Here is a 23,090-nt window from a genome sequence, read left to right as displayed (position 1 = left end):
ACTGTCAGTGAAAATGGTTCAGTCTCAAAAATCTGAGAAAGAAGTTATAGGAATTTTTTTTTTGCTAAAAAAAATCTAAGTGGTTTTTGTTTGTTTTTTAAAAGTTCTAATGCCTTCATGCTTTTGAGCAAGAACTTGATGTTTTGAAAGGAGATAGCATAAGATATGTGATCCCAGGACTGCTCATAGATTTGTCTGGGTTGGAAGGCTCTGGATATCACCATTTGCACAGTATCAGTAGAGCTTGTTGTTAAAATCTCCAAACTTCTAAGCAGCCCTTAGCATGTTCCAGCTTCCTACATACTGACTGCGCTGAGCATGCAGCCCCCACAGATCCTGTTAATTGGTAGGCATACAACTAGAGTCCTAGAGGAAGGGGGAATAGTGAATGCTGCTTCATTAATAGCCACTTTGGCCTATGGAAAGGTGAACCGGATTAGGAGCCAAGATGAGACCATGAATTATAAATTTACCTCTCTTGATAATTAGTATTAATAATCCTGTGAACTTCAAAGCCCTTATTATTGAGCACCATCTCCTATCTTGACCTTTGGAGGCAGTCCACAATCATTCACCCATTTTAGAAATTAGACAACTGAGAGATTACAAAAGGTCACTTCTGGCAGACCTAAGCATAGGAACTGGGTCTCTAATATGGCAGACCAAAGACTCAACCATTTAGTCATACTGCCTCAGAATGAATACGTCAAATGTATGTGCCTGGCCATACTGACTCACCATTAGACAATACTCCCCTCCAGAGTGAGGAATAAAACCCAGGATTCCTAACATTTCTTTGCTACCTAGCAAATCTATATAATACGATTCCGGGATTGTCACTCTGTGTGTGACTCTGAAGCCTATTATGTCTGTTGAACTAGCATGCATAATAATCCTCAAAACACAAAAGCCCTCAATGCAGCACTCACCCCTCCAAATCTCACTCACCCCTCCTAATCTACACCGAATCCTCCAGCACAATCCCCTCTAGACACAAATCAACACAATCACACAACACAAGCAGCAAACACAACAACCCCAGGACATGTACCACTTGACTGCAGCCCCCACCACCATTTACCACTCACACAAATCTTCCTGCACAATACAACTACTGACACAAATCCATACAAACACCCACGCAATAAACCCAAACACACACAACCCCTCACCACAATGCATAGCTTTCATTTTCCACACACGTATAAAAAAAATTTAACAGGACAACACATAGACTCACTCACCCTCTTTCATACTTCCCGTAAAACAATATACTTGAGTATCAAAACCATTCTGACTTTATGAATTACACATATGGGATAGCACAGGCTTTCAGCTACTTGTACTTAGGTGCAACAGGCTGTCTTTCTCCCCCTACAGTGAGTAGTTTGCATATATTATAGCAGCCTACTAATGCTACCAGTTACCCGTTTATCTCATGCGATAAAGGCCTGTACTGTAGCTCTAAAGGAACTGGGTTCTAACCTTGCGGATGCCACATGAGAGGTGCCAACATAATTCCATATAAAGGAATTTCTCGTGGCTTTTTTGTGTGTTTGGTTGATTTAAACCTAGGAAATTAAACACAAAATAGTAAGTTAAAAGAATATTATTAAGATTGCAAAGTCAAGCATTCAGAAATTTAGAAATTCTAGAATAAAGGCTGACCATTCACCCTTAATTTGCCCTTCATGCATATACATTATGATACAGTTTTTAATTACATGATCACATATTATTTGTTCTCCAAGATCCCTGTCTCTTTCAGCACACAAGATGAGACAGAGGTTTGCAACAAGAGAAGGTATATCATCTTGCATTTAAGCCACTGAACTGAGTTTTTTCTCTGACTCTGACACAAACTTCCTATGATGTTGGGCAAGATTATCATAATACATACACATAAAGGGTATGAGAAAGTTGTACTGGCAACTTTTATGTCATTTACTAATTTTAAAGTGCTTGGAATTGCAATATTAACATTCTTTTACCTTTGTGTGTGTATGTCATAATATAAAATGTTTCACACAGACACACACACATTCTGAATTTTCAAAACCTCTAGACACACATCCTGGTGCAGCCGTTGTGGCTGACATCTCTTGGCAGTGGGAAATCCCACAGTTGGCCCTGAAACTAGCATATTCCCAGAGTTCTGCCGAAGCTCTGGACCCTCTCTGATTTACTGTTTTCCTCTTCAAGGATTACATGGCAGCATAAGCAAATAACAGATTCTGCAAAGGAATTTCTAGCACCCACACTCAATTCTTAGGCAGTATTAGATATATACTGTGCTAAGAAACAAAAAACAGAACCTATGCTCTAAATCTTTGTCTCAGTTTCCCTTCCAAGAACCCTTTGGGATTTGGACAGCGTATTTTCAGGGTCTTAAGACCCACCTCTCTTCCTTCTTCTCTTACCTGCTTCTGTTCATTTTTCTCTAAAATGGTTGTTGAGAGAGTCCACCTTTTATAAAGTTGCTGTCCCCTTTCTCGGGTGACCAATCTGAGCTGCTTGCAGTCCCTCATTAAACGATCCACTGCTTGGTACAAGGCCACCTGGGAGAAAGGGTTTCTCTGGATGGTACTTAACTCATTGTCTATCGATGCTTCTATTTGAATAGGAGACTCTCAGGGTTAATGACCTTTAGTTGCACTGTTCACCCTCTGTCAATACTTCAAGATATCCCAGGCCAGGTCTACACTAACCCCCTAATTCGAACTAAGGTACGGAACTTCAGCTACGTGAATAACGTAGCTGAAGTTCGAAGTACCTTAGTTCGAACTTACCTTGGTCCACACGCGGCAGGCAGGCTCCCCCGTCGACTCCGCGGTACTCCTCTCGCCGAGCTGGAGTACCGCAGTCGACGGCGAGCACTTCCGGGTTCGACTTATCGCGTCCAGACTAGACGCGATAAGTCGAACCCAGAAGTTCGATTGCCAGCCGCCGAACTAGCGGGTAAGTGTAGCCAAGGCCCCAGTCCAAGATGGAGGTAAAAAGGAAGGCCCAGTACAATTGTACAATCAAAATGGCACTCTCCAAACAAAGTGGAGTTTATAGTCTCATACAGACACAGACATATACTAAATCATCCTATATGCTAATGTCCCCACATGGAGAGAGAGTACAGTGGAAGCATAGGGGAGGGTGATCAAGCCAGTTGCTTATAGAACTATCCTACCAAGGTGGAGCAGGGACATCAAGAGGAGTGGAGAGAGACAGTTTGCCACAAAGTGGGTGCTTCCTTTTCCCACTGATCTCAGTCATCCATGGAATCAGAAGGCCATACTCCTTGTATCCTCGATGGCTTCCCAAACTACTCTAACCTCGAAGAAGCAGCCTGGTTTTTTGTTCCATATCCACATGTTTTACTTCAGGAAAGTAAACTATTACCCCTGACATATGTCAAAGGAATTTCTAGGTAATAAATGAATAAGAACCACTGTAGGCTTTCACAGTTTTATAAAAAGTTCTATTATTTAACAGACTATTTTTAGCTTTTAGAGACAGACCTTCTCATGTTTTTATTTATGACAAGGTTTTAATATACTTGTGATTTAATATATCTTCTCCTTATGGGATTCATTAGCAATTTAACTCAACACATAGCCGTACACGCTGAGCAGATCAGAAAACAGAAATTAGAAATATTGTTTGCCTAAGAAAATAATCTAGACAAATGAAGAAAGATGAACGAAAATTGTTCTACCACATCAAAGAGTGAAAACACTATCAGAGACAGGCTACTTAAATTTTACATAAATGTCTAAAATCGCTGTAAAAGCTGAACAGCAGATATGATGAAATGTTTCTATCCTAATCAGTTAATTCTACACTCCTGCTAAAATGACCATTTTTCTTAGGTTGGGTATTTCACTTACTTTTTTCTCTCCAATAAATTGCAGATATTACTTTCCTCTAGTTACTAACCAGAATTTAGAAGTTTCAAGCACTGTTTAAATGCTTGCAAAATTATTTTTAAAATTGTTTAAAACATGACTTTTATAAACAATTTGAATCTCGGTTTTCAATAACTGCCTATTTGGGATGATTTCTATGTTCTATAACTGCCAGTGTGTGTGTGGATGATTTCTGTGTTCTGCTAATTAATTAATTGATGCTACTGAGCATCATGATTTCAAAAAATTTCTATTCAAGGACAAATTTTGAAGTAGCCTCAGGAAATGGGTGTACAAAATGTAAGACTATTTGAAATTTGGCCTTTTATTAAGAAGGCTTAGAGAGGATTTCTATATTATATAATGAATAATATATAAGCTACCCCCAAATCACAGGTGGGTTGCAAAGTATGAGACTGAAAGACAAGTGCTTCCAATTAGCTCAGAATTAATCCCACTTATACAGGGACAAATTAAAGCTAAGCAGAGCACAGATCCAGAAAAATACCACCAGTCACAGACTCTCCCAGTTCCACTCAATGTTTCTTTCTTCTGTTGCTGAGATCATGGTCTTATTCATCAAAGAATCAACCCACGCAGTCTATCCCAGTTAAATGGCCAGTCAAAGCAAACTGTGCTGTCCCAATACCTCCTGATCTGATTCTGACTCAGACTCTAGATCCCCAAGGACTTTGTCTTAATGGATGTCTGCATTCATACAGTACCTTTTGTCCTAAAGGATCCCTAAACAGTTTGCTATCACCCCACTACTCATCCCCCCATACACATACCCTCATCCCACTCTCTGGCAAACACACACATACATAACTTTAAAGATAACCATATGCATAAATATTTACAAGTTTGGGGTCTATATGTGCATACAAGAATAGCTTCCCCCCCCCAACAAACTGTAGCCAAATATGGAGTTAGAATTACTATAAATTATCTAGATCTTTTTTTACATTACATTGTTGGGAGCTTTCCTTTATATGTAATCCAAAAGATGGCCCTCCCATCCAACAACCTCTAACATGATACTGGGCAGCTAGACCAGTCAGTCTCAGAGAAAAAAGTGGGACTTACATAAATGCTGGCATCACTTCCTACTTCACTCTAGGTTTTCCTTGGAAGTCCCCCTGTAGCAGTGTGGCAGGAGCAGAGCGTCCTTGTGGAACTTCTGGGCAGCCTGTTGTCAACACAGTTCTCCCTGGGTGGGAAGAATTCTCTATTTCTAATGTCCACTGAGGTGGGCTCCGCCCCAACAGCTAATAGTCCCTTCAGTATTATCTCCTTGTGGGAGTGGCTGAGGGGCTCTGCTGCAAAAATGTTCTACAACAGCATTTCTCAAACTGGGGCCCACAGTACTCCAGGGGGTCCATGGGCCCCGCTGATCAACTCCTCCCCTCTCTCCCTCAACTCCTCCCCCTCCTTCCCAGTGCTTTCTGCACACCAGGGGGCCATCAGTCTCACTGATCAACTCCTCCCCCTCCCTCCCAGAGCCTCCTGCATGCCGGGGAACAGCTGTTCAGCGGCATGCTGGAGGCACTGGGAGGAAGGGGGAGGAGCAGTGATGTGCTCAGGGGAGGAGACAGGGAATAGGTGGGACAGGGGTGGGGTCTTGGGGGAAGGGGTGGAGTTGGGGTGGGGGCGGGGGCTGAGCGGGGGGTTGGAGGTCTCTGAAAAATTTTAAATCAAAATGGAGGTCCTCAGGTTGCTAAAGTTTGAGAACTGCTGTTCTACAACAAAAAGCAAAGGTAACTCAGTACTAGGCCATCCCCCTGTCTTCCGGGGGCCTCTCTACACAACTCTGCATGCAAAGTTCCTTTCTTTTCAAAATTCCTTCTGTTCCTAAACAGTTTGCAAGCAAAGTTCCTTTCAGGCAGAGAGGTAGAGCTCCTTCCTAGCCAGAACGGAACAGGTTCTCTCTTTTTATTTTCCTTCAAGACTTGGCATTGGCTGCAGGTATAGCGAAGCAGGGCTAGCACAGAGCACGGGCTCTCATTAACCCCTGCTCTGCTGGTGTAGGGCCTCTCTGCCTCATCACTCTCCCACACAAGAATTGACTATGGCTCATCCTGTTTAGCTTAAGAGATCACAGCCCTAGCTAGTACTCATGTACAGTCACACAAGAGTATTGGACTCTTATGGCTTGTCAACACAAACAACTAGATTGTGGTGATCTGGGGTGTGAATCTACTTTGCACTTGTCTGCCATGATCTAATGGCCATTGTGCACTCTGCTGCCACACACTAACAGTTCATTAGAATGTGTTGATCTAGCCCTTTTGAAACAGGACTAGCTCAAAGAGTGTTCATACATAAGAACATAAGGGCATGATAGTGCCCTTCTGCTCTATCTTACCAGTTAACACCTGCGTATTAAAAAAGATTGTTTCTATATAGCTGTGGCCTATGCACAACTAAAGGAAGAGAAGAACTGGCAATAGGAAATATCATACGGAATGAATGAAAGAGACAGAAGAGAATGAAAGAAAACTGCATAACTTCACATAGTAAACAATGGTAGAGTAACAAGGTTGTCTTTTTTTTAAGCAATCATAATTATTTTGTTTTAGGGGACCTACCCACAAGATATTTATTTAGCAAAATTAATATACTCAAGTTTATAGTTATCCATCTCCCTCATGACCCGTGAGACTGTTTATGTCCGAAACATTGTTCTCACTTTTCAAAAAAAAAACTTTAAAGTGTTTTCTTGCTGCTATATCAAAGTTTTCGGGGTCCTGACTTCCCAAAACTGGCTTTTACCACCATGTAGCATGAAGGATCAGCAGTGTTCCCTACTGAGTAGCCATTTTTGTCAGAATGGTAGCCTGATTCTGTTTCTTTAACCAGTGACTTTTTTTTTTTTATGAGGCTAGGTGGTTAGCTGTGTTATCAATCCTCCCAACTTTATTCAGGCTTGGGACCAACAGCCACATCAAAGTGCAGAAGCAGCAGCAAATAAGAGAGGACTGGAAGAGACTAGTTTCCGCCCTCCGTGCCAACACTGGCACAATATATATATATTTATAATAATAATAAAAATGACTATATTTTATATATGCAGTGTAGTTGTTTCCGTGTTGGTCCCAGGATATCAGAGAAATAAGATGGGTGAGGTAATATCTTCTGTTGGTGAGAGAGCTTCTCTGTTGGTCAAATAAAAGATATTACCTCACCCACCTTGTCGCTCATATTTTATATAGACATGCACATACATGTACACATACACAGAACTATGTATAAAAAGAATGTAAGTAGAATAAACTAGAAACATAATTAATTACATGTACAAAAGCAGCTAATGAGACGAATCAAAGTACATAATGAAAGTTAGCAGCTAGGAGAAAATGCATCAGGGGTTGCCAGAATGAAACAGAAAATATATTCCATCTAGAGCTAAATGCTTATGGCATTGTTGTATGTATACATTTACTGAGGCAGCACTGACGCAAAGTTTCAGCAACACAGTCTGCAATAACTGTAGTCAAAATTTTAATTGCACTCTTGCTATTTGGTACATTAGCAGCCATAAAAACCCTATTATTTTTGTCGCACTGAATAATTTAGTTTTCAGAGTAAGTACAGATGATAACTGTATGCACACTTGTAGTCCTCGCCATTTAAAAGTAAACATTTACCACCAATTACCACACAATGCAATCTGAAATATCACAGTCACTTCTAAGGTTAGGAAAATACTGAGCTATATCATACACTAGAGTGTGGTATCTAATAGTAAATGTTGATTTTTTTAAAATAAGACCAGGGTTGAAAGTACACTTAACATTACACTTTTATACATTCTAGAAGTAAACATACATAACTGTCTCTCTTCATTATGTTTTTTTCTTAAATGAAGGCCCGGAAGTTCAGTTTAAATGATGAGAGTATAGACTTCCACATTTAGCATTCAAATAAAAAGACACAGTTTGGTTTATATTCACTTACAATGTTGCAAGTTGGCATCTTAAACATTGGAGTTTATTATACATGTTTTATTGCACTGCAGCTTAATGGCAGCCTGATCATCATTTTCATATCGGCTTGATGATCCTTTACAGCTGCAACTTTTGCCTTGGCTTGCTGTAATCTCTCACTAGTCTTTTGAGAAACAATGGAATCCAGAACCACTTTTTCTGCCAAGTTTTCTTTTCGTAACATCAATTGCCTGGAGAAAAATAAAGGAAGAGACTTATTCATACAACTTGCAGCCATGGTTTACCATTCACAGATCAGCTGAGCAAATTTCCTGATAAAAGTCTTGTCTCTAAAACTTAGACTCTTTCATACGTATATGCTCTTGGCTTCTTCTTTATATTTTACAACTGTGTCTAGTGTCTTTGTTCTCCAATTAAGCTAGATTAATTAAATTCATTTTAATGAAAATTTCTGCTAGATTTCAAATTTGACATATTACACCAGTGATTCTCAAACTGGGGGTTGGGACTCCTCAGGGGGTTGCAAGGTTATTACATGGGGGGTCGCGAGCTGTCAGCCTCCACCCTGAACTCCGCTTTGCCTCCAGCATTTATAATGGTGTTAAATATATTAAAAAGTGTTATATTATATTTAATTTATAACGGGGGTCACACTCAGAGGCTTAATATGTGAAAGGGGTCAGCAGTACAAAAGTTTGAGGACCACTGTACTACATCCATGCTCCTCTTCTTTCACCTCCTTTCCCATAGTAATTAATTTATATATAATTTAGACAGGCCGTAGGAATAATTTTAGCCCCTGTAGGCTGAAGTTTGCCTACAGTGCAGAGGACTATCACAAGGCCCACTGCACCCAGGGTTCTCAAAGGATCTTCCAGGAAGTCTATTAATTCACCTAGATATTTGCCTTGTTTTACAAAAGGCTATATAAAAAGCACTAGCAAAGTTAGTACAAACTAAGATTTCACATAGACAATGACTTGTTTATACTGCTCTATGTACTATATCAGGGTTTCTCAAACTGGGTCACAACCACAAAGTGGGTCGCGAGTTCATTTTTATGGGGTAGCCAAGGCCAGAGTTAGACGTGCTGGGGCCCAGGGCAGAAAGCTGAAGCCCGAGCTGTGCCATCCGGGCTGAAGCCAAAGCCCGAGCAACTTAGCTTTGCAGGGCTCCCTGTGGCGTGGCGCTCTGGGGAACTGCCCTGCTTGTCACTCCCTAATGCTGGCCCAGAGAGTAGGAACAGACTCAATGTGGAGAAAAACTTAATTGTTGCTGTCACTTCATTGCCTCCCAGCATGGCAGGGCTCACAAGTGAAAAACTGGCTCAAGTATCATACTGAAATGTAAGTACAATATTTATATTTATTATATTGTAAAAATGAGTAATTTCAGTAATAATGTGCTGTGACACTTTTGTATTTTTATGTCTGATTTTGTAAGCAAGTACCATAGTTTTTAAGTGAGCTGAAAGGGATACAGTAGAATGAGAACCACTGCAGTGCATGACATAAATTCTGCACAGGAGCAAAGACACCACAGAGGGGGCCGTGCACAGGGATGACAGCCATGGAGAGGGTCTCTGTGCCAATTCCACAGGCTGGTACAGAATGCTATGACATTGGTAGGCCAGGAATGGTACCACAGGATTGACACTTATAAACAATCCCAGCACTGAACATCATGAGCACAAAGTGGCTGTGACTAACTATTCCAGGCCATAGGAACAGTAACCACAAAGACTGCAATAGCATCACTCACTAGCTGCAAATTATGGATTTCACCTTCTTAAACCTTACTGCACTCCACTTGCATAGAGCCCCTTTATTTGGATTTTATGCCAGTGGAGGGATTCTACCACCAGTGAAATTAAAAAGACACCCAAAAAAAGTAGGTATTGTCCTGTTTATGAGGAATCCTCATGGTCAAAATATTAAAACTTGCACTTATTTAGAATGTTGCATTGTGCTCTAGTTTTTAAACTTAATTAAGCAGTATAGCTGTGGTTAAAAGTCTCCAACTATCTCTATTATCAACCAATTTATGTGGTTTATAATTTGACCATAGTGCATTTCATCAAACTGAACATCAGTAGACAACTTAGCTTCCAAAAGAGGCCAGTATATTTTTAAGGAAATGTAAAAAATAAATCAATTAAGCCTCTAGCTATAGTGCATAAAGTAGGTTCCCCAGTCCACACACAATGTAGATCTTTTTTCACTGCTGTACAGAAAAAACATTCCCCCCAAACAAATAAAAACAAAGCAAAAAGCCCAAATCCGATCTAAGAAACAACATCATTACTTATTTTAGTATTAATTTAGGGCCCAATCCTGAAATCCTTACTTAGGCAAAATTCCCCTTGAAAGCAATGGGAGTTTTGCCTATACAAATCTTGAATGGAGAATTTATAACAAGGGACAAGCATGCTCAATTGTCCTTCAGTTCCTTTGCCAATACAGAATCCAGATGGCATAGGACTCCACAGTAGTAAGGAAAGAGTTGTGGAATCCATGTGGACAACGCTTCTTGAAGAATCACAGTTACTTTATGAGGCCCACATCCAAAAGCCTGAGGCATACTTTCACAGATGTTTCTGAATAAGCATGTAAGCTGCTGATGAAACCTATCATGGTCTTGAATCTTTCCTGTGGTAGATAAGCCCTTGCTGGTGTGGAATTTAGCACTGCCCCATGAACTGTTCTCTGCGTTGGCAACAGTGTGATCCTGAGACTCAGAGTTGTGGAAAGATGTGGAATTAGGTGAACTGAATAATTCACCTGTTGTGGTGATTTTCCTCAAATGAGTTAACTGTTAATGTACAGATATTCCTGGATCCCTTGTCTCGTTCTGTGAGTCACCACAACTGCCAATCACTTGGTGAATACCTTTGGTGCTGATGAAAGACAAAGAGCAGAACTCTATACTGGTAGATGCTCCCACTTGGAATCTCAGGTATTTTCCGTGTGTCAGTTGAGCTGATATGTAAAGTAAGTGTCTTGTAAAATAGTGAGCCAGGAAGCAGGCCTAGGGATTTGGGAATTTAATAATTGGATTATAGAGGCCAACCTTACCATCCTGCATTTGACACAACAGATGAACCTGTTGCAGGGTGGATTGATTTAAATCAGTGATTTAAATAACCAATTTTAATCATGGCTTAAATCAGCAAGCAGGAATCCTTGATATAAATAATCAATTTTAATCTTGTTTTGCATTTGTACTTTTTAGTTATTTCCTACAGAAAGGTTGATTCTCACTGGTTGAAAACCTTTAAAACATGTTGATTTGCAACTCAAAATAGCATTTATGCTAAATTTGGTGCTTCTTTTTGTTAAAGGATATCTACCTATACTATATATTTACGTAATTAGATGACAATTTACATTTATTCACTTTCTTAATTTTTATATTTCTATTATGTTAGAAAATGGTCAGTGATGCATTTGTCATTTGCTAATGATCATTTATTTTTCTTGTGATTTGTGTCAAGCTCTATTTTTATGGACATTAGAATTCAGTTAAAAGTGAACCAAAACAGAATTTTAAAATGGTATTTTTATTAATTAGGTAGCTTTATTTAACTATGCTGGATACATAAGAAAAAAAGTTTAACAAAAAGGTTATCAAAACAAAATTTAAAAATGTATTAAACAAAGGATTATCTGTAGTTAGTGAACTGAACTCATTGTTTCCAGTTACGATGTCCTTGAGTAGATCTCACCCTCTCACATTTTAGGTTTTTATTCAGAGATTGGAAAAGAAAAACAAGCGTTCCTGCTTTTTCAATTCCCAATTGGTTTCTTAACTCTGAATGTACAAGTCATTGAACTGAGCTAACTAAATCAACTGATTTGAAGAAAATATTCTCTCTGAACCTGTAGTAGAGGCCTCTGCTGTCAAAAGGTGGTTTCGCACTTTAACAAACTCTGGTTTCAGGTGCTTAGCTATTGACCTCCACTAGTTTGGAGGTTTGACTTTCTTTAAAACTTGACAACAAACATGGACTGCTTGATATTATTTTAAAATTAATTTAAATAATTGTAATAAATTATAATAAGTTTAGTCCTTAACATAGGTTGTCATAATTTCAGTTAATTTTAAATAAGTTTATTTTATTTTTAAAAACTATGTATTTCAATAAAAAAACAATTTAAATTAAAAAAACCAAACCATTGATTTTTTTCTACTTTGACTTGTTGAGATATCTCAAATACAGGATTGGATTCCAGATCTTTCTTCTTCCAAGTTAGAAAATAAGGAAAGTAAAGCCCCATCCCTGTGAACTCCAGGGGCACATCTTCCACTACTCCAAGATTCAGAAGAGAGTCCACAACTTGTCTTAACAACATCTTATGAGAGGGATCCTTAAAGAGGGTCAAGGAAGGAGTTGGGCTAGGAAGGGATGGGGACTGAATGGAATATCCCACACTGACAATCTCTAAAATGGTGTGGTTTGAGGTAATTCCATTCCAGGCCTCTCAACAATAAAACAGTGGTTGCCTAAGAGGGGTAGGGGTGGGTGGGAAAGCCTATATAATGTTCAAAGGCTATTTATGGCTTTGATGCCATAAAATTTGCTATTATGAAATGGACACAGTGTGTAGTAGAGGAGGAAAAGGTAGACAGCCTTCTGTATTGCCCTTCTTCCTTGGCAACTCAGATCCTCATCCAGTGAGAAAGAGGAGATATTTGTTGGGATCAAGCACTTTTCCCCCGCAGGTGTTCTTCATCACTTTCCTGTTCTTCCTGTGGTATAGTGAGAGCCTGTGGCAGCGTCTCCTCTTGAGCAACTCTACGAAGTTTCATAAAAGAAGGCGATGTAACGCTAGTTAGGGGTAAAAGGCTGGGGCCAGAGAGGTATCAAGGTATGCTCTCTCTAAGATCTCATAGGTCTGTGGTTATAGTGATGGCTCTTAGATTCCCTGTCAGATCAGTAGGGATCAGGTGAATGGGAACAAGATGAGCAGGTGGAGGATACCTCCTTGCTATACTCAGAAGGGTATGAAGAAAATGAGTACTCCTCTTCTAATGGTAGGTTTACCCTAATCAGAATTCTAGGGTGAGCTTAAGTTTCCCCAGCCTTCCACCACTGGAGATGAAGAGTTCACTAATACCATAACATTACTGGTAGTTGATACTTAAGTGCAGGGCAGTCCCACAGCTGAGGACAATTGTGGTGATTTAGGTTGCACAGTCAGTGCAACATCACTGAGTACCAAAAACAACATTGGCGCTGAGAAATCAATGGTGGGAGAAACTGTACCATAGCGGTCAGCACCGGCGTCATGGGTGCCAGGGTCATCAGCACCTTGTGCACAAATGTCGGTACCAAGTGGTCAGTCCTGAATGAAGTGCAGACTACTGCCTGAGATGGTACTGTATGTGCTCAGTGACTGGGTTTTGCAAGGGTATCAGAGGGACCAAATTTGGGCCATGAACTACCTCTTTGGCTGAGTAATAAAATGACACCGCCAGATCTACTTCTTATGTGTAATCAGGATCACATCTAACTTTAGAGATAAAAATAAGCATTTACTGATTCACAGATTTGATAGCCAGAAGGGACTATTATGATCATCTAATCTGATCTCCTGCACCACACAAGAAATTTTCATCCAGTAATTTCTGTATCAAGCCCATAATTTCTGTCTGATCTAGAGCACAGACATCCAGTCTTGATGTAAAGACTTCATGTGATGGAGAATCCACTACATCCCTAAGTAAGTTGTTTCAATAGCAGATTAATCTAACTGTTAAAAAGCTGTATCTTATTTCTAGTCTGAATTTGTCTAGCATCAGCTTCCAGACATTAGATCTAGTTATATCTTTGTCTGCTAGATTAAAGAGCTTGATCAGAAATCTTCCCCACATATAGGTACTTACAAACCATGATCAAGTTAACTCAATCTTCTCTGGAATAAAATAAATAGACTGAGCTTCTTTAGCCTCTCACCATAAGGCAAGTTTTCCAAACCTTGAATCATCCTTGGAACTCATGATCAGTTGGGTATCCATCATGACCCTGAAGTCATTTTCTGAGTCACTGCTTTCCAGAATCCAGTCCCCCATCGTGTAAGTGTGACCTATATCTCTTTGTTCTTAGGTGTACACAGTTATTATATTAAAATGCATGTTGTTCAAGTGAGCTCATTTTACCAAGCAGTTCAGATCGTTCTATAGAACAGATATGGTCTTTTCATTCCATTATTGTTTTTTATTCCCCTTACCATGGCAAAGCCAATAACTAAGAGGGAGAGAGCTAGATTCTATTCCATCTTGTGCATCATCAACAGAATCATTTACTAAATTTCCAATCAGTTACACAAGTGCAAATCCATTGAAGACAATGGAATTGCTTAGCTGTCACTAATGGCATAATTTGAGACAATAAGGTTACACAGGTGCAACTGGGGGCTTAATACGGCTTGCAGAACTTTTGTTTGTGGTAAATACGGAAATTGGCTCACTCATGTCTCAGATTGGAGGTTATGTTTGTATTTAAAGAAAAACATTTTTACTGTAAATTAAGCATATTTCATATGGATGTCATTGGAAGCTAACAAACATGGACCCTCACAAGTCATTTTTCAGAGCAGAGCTATGCTTTAATGTGAATGGGTGTCTTTAGGGATTTGGGAAAAAATACTTTAATATAGATAATGTAATTGCCTGAAAAATGTAGTTAGTATGTGGGCAGAATAGTTACACTGCACAATAGAATTTACTTTTCCCATACATTTACAAAATCCTAACTTTCATGGTTCAAGGCTCAACTATTCCAAATTGTATCAAACTGAATTCTAATGAATGCATTGACATCCTTGATTCAATTTTTGCCCCCAAATTGTCTTGGGCAATAAAACTGTTAAAGATTTATTTGCACCACTGATTTCAATCTGACTCTGCTTAGTAAAAATAATATGGCATTGTGCTGCACACAAAGACACCTCATCGTAAGACAAAAAGGTTGCTGTTGTGTCTTATCTGAACAGGGCATAATTAAGCAAGCATATATTTTCTACTATGCAAAGTCTCAAAGGAAAGAATGAGAAATCTTAAACACAATGCTGAAGTCTTGAACTAATGAATACTTTGATGCTTTTTGTTTGCTTTCTATGGACTTTTGACAGTATAATCCAGCACAGGTGATGCTGCATAATAAGAATAATGTACTGTCTGCTTTATTTTTGTGGACAAAAAAAAGCCCCAATATTTTATTTGTGGAATTTTCCCTTAAAAAAAATCACATTAGTATTGAAATGTGGTTATGGTCACTTTCCTCACTTTATGTAAATGGACAAATCCTGCCCTGTCCTCCTTAACTATGGAAGGTGGTGCACACAGGGAACTTCCATGCTGATGCTGAGTTGGGTAAGCTGAGGAAGGTGGTTCTGAATTCCACTACTTTGTGGATCTGTTGGATTTTCCCTCTGGGAGGCAAACAATTCACTATACAGGCCACTTCAGGCCTGAGGTCTCCTCACCTTCCCAAGTACCCAGCACATGTACATAGCACTTGTACTCAGATTCGGTGCAAGGGACAGGATTGGCTAAGAGAGGTATTAAGGATGTACTTAAAGTTCCCCTTGATTTTGTGGTTCTACTTCTAGAGGAACACTTTGTTTACAATACTGTAACTCTAATATTTGATTTGTTTTTGGAACTGAGCAAGGATGTGATTTATTTGTATTTCTGTTTATTCTACAAAAAAGCATCCAAAACATCCTAACATATGGATGTATTTCAATCTAGAAAAATGATCTACATCCAATCCAGCATTCATATTATACTACTGAGTATTAAGAGAAACATACCTCTGCTCCTGAAAATTTTTTATCAGCTCCTTCCATTTTTCCATATCTTCTTTGTTTTCCTTAACAATACTCGTTCTTTCCTTTATGGTTTCCTCACTTTTCCTCAATCTGTCAAGTCTAAACAAACTCTGTGTCAAAGAAGCATGCTGAATGCTGAAGTCTTGAATTAATGAATACTCTGATGCTTTTTGGTTCTTGGTTTCTAAAAACTGAGCATGCCTTTGCCTTACTTTTTCAATAAATCCTGATCTTCTCAATTGATGTTGTTGTAAAGCTTCTTGAATTCTAATGTCTTCTTCTTTGCATCTTTTCTGAACACCATTCTTTTTCTCCTTAAGAAAACCCTTAATACAGTAGTCGGCTTCGCCTTTGGCAATTTGCATCTGCATAACCCCACATATCTTTTTAGTTTGGATCTCACATCTCTTACTCTCCCTGTAGGCTTTATCAATAACATAAAATGGTTCAAGTCTTACAGATCCATACATTCTAGCAAAAATCCTCTTCTCTATACTTACTGGGTGATTCACAGCTTTAAGCTGTGGAGCAGGATGAACAAGAGAATGAAATGGGTGTACAGCATGCCAAATTTCTTCCTCTTTCTTTTGAAATATCATCAGCTTATCCTTCACGGAATGAAAAGCAGCTTTACAAACTGAAAGCCTAAATTTAGTTTCTACCTGCTCCTCCATATTAGGTTTCTCCACGTCCAAGAAACCTACAATACAAAGAATGCAATATTTAATCTGTGATGCGTATTTGATTATAAAAATTTACTATTTCTTATTATTTCAGACTCTTTATTAGATTTTAATACCTACTGATGATAAATGTCCTATTTAAGTCAATCTATCCTCTTGTGAGTTTGAATTAAATATTATATTACTTTGAAAAAAGACTTTAAATTATCTTGTCATATCAGTACAGTATTATCATCTGCCAAAATTTGCTTGTTCAACACACCTAATAATGATAAGCAAAGGCTCAGAGTTAAGTCTAATAGACTGCTTTTTATTGTGTCAAAATGGCTGTGCAAAAGTTGTAAAATATTTATTAATAATAGTAGTAAGTGCCAACTTAAAAATCATCTACTATTCTTGTTGGAGCCTAATCCAACCCCTCAATGAATTCAATCAGAATCTTTCAATTTACTTTAATAAGTTTTAGATCTATTGAGCTCTATTACTCATCAAAAGAAAATTATGATATTTTTGAAAGTTTCACAAGTTTCTATACCAGCTATCTTTTTAAAGGCAGAATTTTTTAACCTACTGATATTAAAAAAAATCACAGCATAAAATAATGTAACAGTTAAATAATGTTATTAGAAATAATATCAATTTTTATTCCCATTTTTAAAAATATATCCCTTGCTCAACCTCTAGTTCACTGTGTCTCTTAAAATTAAATATCAGTCATATTCAATTGGGTACTCCATCTTCTATATTCATGTCCACAACAAATTCTTCCTCCCTTTTATATTCTGAGTATAATACATGTTGAAATATTGTCATTGGTTTTATTTATATGAAAATGTTTACAGGAGAGGTGTATACAAGGCAATTAATAGTTTTTGCAGAGAATAAAGCACAAAATGAAACTAAAGCTTGTCTGAGTACCATAAATGCCTTTCATTTCAAGCATGTTCCAAAGCCATGGATATTCTTTTTGTTGTATGGTAAGAAAAGAGAAAATTCAAATAAAAATAAAATAAAATAAATAAAATAAATGATTATCTTGCCTCGTGTGGATTTTAAAGTTTTTTGCTGCTACTTTTTTGGACTTTCCTCTGATGTAACTTGGAGGTAGTGGGAACTATTGTTCAAGAGCAGTTCAAAAACAAATAAGTGTCCAAGGGAATGGCCTGGGTAGAAAGAAGTGATGGGATGAGATATATCTGTGGCAAATGGTAAATGAGGGCTGTCAAGGCTGTATCCCCACTTTGAACTTTAGGGTACAATGTGGGGGCCTGCATGAAGACTTTTAAGCTTAACTACCAGCTTAGCTCTGGTCCGCTGCCACCATCTCAAGCTAATTCCCTTCCCTGGGGAGCCTTGAGAAACCTTTCACCAATTCCCTGGTGAATACAGATCCAAACCCCTTGGATCTTAAAACAAGGAGAAATTAACCATTCCTCTCCTTCCTCCCACCAATTCCTGGTGAATACAGATCCAACCCCCTTGGATCTAAAAACAAGGAAAAATCAATCTGGTTCTTAAAAAGGCGGCTTTTAATTAAAAAAAAGGTAAAAATCATCTCTGTAAAATCAGTATGGAAAATAACTTTACAGGGTAATCAAACTTAAAGAGCTCAGAGGACTCCCCTCTAGTCTTAGGTTCAAAGTACAGCAAACAAAGATAAACACTCTAGTAAAAGGTACATTTACAAGTTGAGAAAACAAAGTAAAACTAAGATGCCTTGCCTGGCTATTTACTTACAAGTTTGAAATAGGAGAGACTTGTTTAGAAAGATGTGGAGAACCTGGATTGATGTCTGGTCCCTCTCAGTCCAGGAGCGAACGAACACCCAAAACAAAGAGCACAAACAAAAGCCGTTTTTACCCCCCGCCCCCGCAGATTTGAAAGTATCTTGTCCCCTTATTGGTCCTTTGGGTCAGGTGTCAGCCAGGTTACCCGAGCTTCTTAACCCTTTACAGGTAAAAGGATTTTGGAGTCTCTGGCCAGGAGGGATTTTATGGTACTGTACACAGGAGAGCTGTTACCCTTCCCTTTATAGTTATGACAATGGCAGATATGTGACATGGTATCAAATTTGCATAAGCTTTTATTTAATAACTAATTCAATCAAATCAACTGAACTAAATTAGACAGGGTGATCCTTATTGAACTGCAGCCTGACCCATGAGCCTTGATGACCCATGCCATCACAGGTTTCAGCAAAAATCATGACACTCTCTTGGGTCTGTGGCTTATTTGGCTGGACACCCACCTTCCCCATGCAATGGTTCACCTGAGCAAGCATCCATCAGGTTCCGAAAGGTTCCGTTTTGGAACAGGCTATGCAAGTCCTAGCAGTGACACAACAACCCACTACACTGGCTTTAGTACAGGTGTGCTCCCTTCCCTCATCTGTTGCAAATGGCAAGACTCTATGCTGCACATAGTAATCAGTTTAAATTTGTGTGCCTCTCCCCCTAGTCTATGTATACAGGGGCCAGGTCACTTAATCCAGCTACTCTCTTGGAACATGCTCTATCTGAAACACTACCAACTGACTATAAAAAGTCAGAGTAACTCAATAAACAGCAAACAAGCTGTGACACAAACATGAAACACAAAAATAAACATGTATATGATGAAAACCAACTCAGTAAGGCAGAAAATTCTTCAAGGGATTCTCCAGGACTTCAGAGGTGGTCAAATCTAATTTCACATGCCCCTGGGATCAATCCAATGTAGAGCAGAGGTGGGCAAACTTTTTGGCCTGAGGGCCACATCTTTGTATGGAAATTAGATGTCTTCACATCACCAGGGCCTGATGAAATGCATCCTAGAATACTCAAGGAACTGACTGAGGAGATATCTGAGCCATTAGCAATTATCTTTGAAAAGTCATGGAAGACAGGAGAGATTCCAGAAGACTGGAAAAGGTCAAATATAGTGCCCATCTATAAAAAGGGAAATAAGGACAACCCGGGGAATTACAGACCAGTCAGCTTAACTTCTGTATCCAGAAAGATAATGGAGCAAATAATTAAGCAATAAATTTGCAAACACCTAGAAGATAATAAGGTGATACATAACAGTCAACATGGATTGTCAAGAACAAATTGTGTCAAACCAACCTGATAGCTTCCTTTGACAGGGTAACAAGCCTTGTGGATGGGGGGAAGTGGTAGATGTGGTATATCTTGACGTTAGTAAGGCTTTTGATACTGTCTTGCATGACCTTCCCATAAACAAACTAAGGAAATACAACCTAGATGGAGCTACTATAAGGTGGGTGAAAAACTGGTTGGAAAATCATTCCCAGAGAGTAGTTATCAGTGGTTCACAGTCATGCTGGAAGGGCATAATGAGTGGGGTCCCACAGGGATCGGTTCTGGGTCCGGTTCTGTTCAATATCTTCATCAATGATTTAGATAATGGCATAGAGGAGTACACTTATAAAGTTTGCAGACGATACCAAGCTGAGAGGGATTGCAAGTGCTTTGGAGGATAGGATTATAATTCAAAATGAGCCAGACAAACTGGAGAAATGGTCTGAAGTAAATAGGATGAAATTCAATAAGGACAAAAGCAAAGTACTCCACTTAAGAAGGAACAATCAGTTGCACACATACAAAATGGGAAATGACTGCCTAGGAAGGAGTACTGTGGAAAGGGATCTGGGGGTCATAGTGGGTCACAAGCTAAGTATGAGTCAACAGTGTAACACTGTTGCAAAAATACCAAACATCATTCTGGGGTGTATTAGCAGGACTATTGCAAGCAAGACACGAGAAGTAATTCTTCTGCTCTACTCTGCGCTGATTAGGCCTCAACTGGAGTATTGTGTCCAGTGCTGGGTGCCACATTTCAGGAAAGATGTGGACAAATTGGAGAAAGTCCAGAGAAGAGCAATAAAAATGATCAAAGAAAACATCATCTATGAGGGAAGATTGAAAAAAATGGGTTTAGTCTGAAGAAGAGAAGACTGAGAGGGGATATGATAACAGTTTTCAAGTATATAAAAGGTTGTTACAAGGAGGAGGGAGAAAATTTGTTTTTCTTAACCTCTGAGGATAGGATAAGAAGCAATGGGCTTAAATTGCAGCAAGGGCGGTTTAGATTGGACATTAGGAAAAATTTCCTACCTGTCAGAGTGGTTAAGCACTGGAATAAATTGCCTAGGGAGGTTGTGGAATCTCCATCATTGGAGATTGTTAAGAGCAGGTTGGACAAACACCTGTCAGGGATGGTCTAGATAATACTTAGTCCTGCCTGGAGTGCAAGGGACTGGACAAGATGACCTCCGAAGGACCCTTCCAGTTCTATGATTCTATGTTCAGCTCATGCACTTCTCTCAAAGCTTTACAGTGCCAAGGAACATAGTCAGAAGCATGAAGTGAATTTTTTGGCCTTTGTGGCTTTCATTTAAGGACTTACTCTTATTTTTATGCAATAATTGCATTTGCAATATAAAGCCATGGTCACAAAAGTATTTTTTGTTTTACCTGTTTTCTGATCAAATCCACTTCTTACATGTGTGCCAGTCAGATTGCCTCATTAACTGATAAAATAAATTTCAGTACTGTAAGAACTGCAGAGCCAATATGCAGTAGTTGCATAGGAGCATGCTATATTTTGTTCTGCCTCACGCATCATCATGCAAAACAAGCCATATGCTGACTATAGAATATTTATTGTTGACAATGTATGAGGGTAAAAAGAAAATGGCTTGATTTCAAGATACTTGAAGTGCTGTCAGTTTAAAAAATCTTGTTTTGATTTGAAAATTGAGCAATTTTGTTACAGAGTGACTTAAGGAGAATAAATATCAAACACCAAAATGTCATTTTACAGAATCATTTTTCTGATCATAATCTTATAAGAAATGTGCATAAACATTCTCCCTTTTCAAGCTGAAAAGGATTTTTTGTGGGTGAAAACTGGAGAAAGGTTTACGTTAAGTTTCCTTTTGAAAAGGGTATATAACTACATGTCAGTAATAGAATACATGAGTTTTACCTAAGATTTGTGGCAAATAATGTAGATCAAGCTCATGTCTCATATTTCAGATATTTTCCCCCCTGCCATCCTGAATACAATAATCCTTTGACTATGTCAACTGGAATAGTTCAGTATGTCTACTAGGATGTTCTTTTACTCTTTGAGGTATGTGGGAATTCAAAAATGCTTTTCTTGAAATCATTCTATTCATTGTTAAGAGGGACTCCCAACATACATATACGGGAGACAGAGTGGCCCCCTGTGTTTATTTAGCACATCACTTACTGAGTCAACATTTCCTTATGTATACTAGATTTTTTAAATGTCTACAATGCTTTAAAGACTTCGTTCAGTAACAAGATGTTATTATAGACATTATTTTGATTTCCTGGAATGATCACACCGCTATGGTTGCACAAGTCTCTTATGAAGGCACTCAGCCTACATTGCAAACAACCAATCGTAACTTAAATTAGTCACTTGAATTAACAGAATAACTAATAGCAACAGTAGGTTGTACTGGGGAGCAATTAAATACAATTAAATATCATGAATTATATTAAAATAAGAAGCACCTCAAAATGCAACCGGTGAAAGTACTGACAAGGTCCTTTAAATAATTTACAAACTTGACATTAGACTGAGTAAAAAGTCCCCTGAAAACCCATGTTTGAGGAAGATAAAAATTGTTGATGTTATAGGGCACCATATTCTCCATAATTTCACCATTCAAATAAAAATTAAAGATTATGATATTAAGAGAGACAAGGTGGCTGAGGTAATATTTTTTATTGGACCAACTTATGTTGGTGAGAGAGACAAGCTTTCAAGCTACACAGAGCTCTTGTTAAGGTCTGGGAAAGGCACAATGGCTATGTCTACTGGTAACTGAATGACAAAATGTTTGTTTTTCAGAGGTGTTAAAAAAACACCCTCCCAAAAGACAAAAGTTTTGCTGACAACAAGCACCGGTGGGAAGAGCGCTTTGTCGGTAGGAGTGCTCTCCTGCCGACACAGCTAACGCCGCTCTTTGGTGGTAGAAGTTTTTGTCATCAGGAGAGACAACAAACAGCAGCTACACTGCGTGCCTTTTAGCGACACAGCGGTAACGACACAGTCGTGTTGCTAAAAGCTGCGTAGTCTAGACATTGACTAAGTGTATCACAGCTAAATACACGATCAAACAGATAGTTTAGCATAAGTAGTTAGCACATATTTTAAGAGATCGTTCAAGGTGAAGTAGCCCATTAGCACCTCTGCAGACACAGGACAAAAAGGGGAGTTAGTGGGTTGCAGATTGTTGCAATAAACCATAAATCCAGTGTCTTTACCAAGACCATGATTTTTAGTGTCTAGCAAAGTTATGAATTTAAGCTCCCAAGCTTGTGTTTTGAAAGTGTTGTGCAGGTTTCCCTTCTGGATGAGGACTGATAGGTCAGATATAGAGTGATCACTTTGTGGAAATTGTTCACCCACTTTCCTGGACACCACGATCAGCTTCAACAATGGAACCCTATGGACAAGTGTATACAAGAAACCCACGGATCACCACACCTACCTTCACAGATCCAGCAACCACCCCAAAAACCCCAAGAAATCTGTTATCTGCCGCCAGCCACTCAAATTACATAGAATATGCTCCAAATAGAAAGTCCAGGATATACACTCAGGGCCGGTGCTACCATTAAGGCGAACTAGGCGGTTGCCTGGGGCGCCAAGATTTGGAGGCGCCAAAAAGTGGTACCCCCAATTTTT

The 23,090-nt window shown here is 38.9% G+C and overlaps 1 protein-coding gene across 4 annotated transcripts in view; it reads right to left on the bottom strand.

Annotated features, from left to right (window-relative positions):
- Positions 1-7,258: 7,258 nt before the first annotated feature.
- LRRIQ3 (leucine rich repeats and IQ motif containing 3) overlaps positions 7,259-23,090 on the bottom strand; it is a 66,921-nt gene continuing 51,089 nt past the window's right edge. For all 4 annotated transcript variants that reach the window (XM_034780268.1, XM_034780270.1, XM_034780271.1 and 1 more), the window contains exons 7-8: positions 15,664-16,381; positions 7,259-8,076 (exon numbers count right to left, since the gene is read on the bottom strand). In XM_034780268.1, the coding sequence (XP_034636159.1) occupies positions 7,893-8,076; positions 15,664-16,381 (902 nt within the window). In that variant the 3' untranslated portion in view covers positions 7,259-7,892. The remainder of the gene's footprint in view (positions 8,077-15,663; positions 16,382-23,090) is intronic.

Source organism: Trachemys scripta, chromosome 8 (genome assembly GCF_013100865.1).
Source record: "Trachemys scripta elegans isolate TJP31775 chromosome 8, CAS_Tse_1.0, whole genome shotgun sequence".
NCBI lineage: Eukaryota > Metazoa > Chordata > Testudines > Emydidae > Trachemys > Trachemys scripta.
The sequence above is the reverse complement of the archived record's forward strand: the minus strand, read 5'-3'. Positions and strand labels throughout refer to the sequence as shown.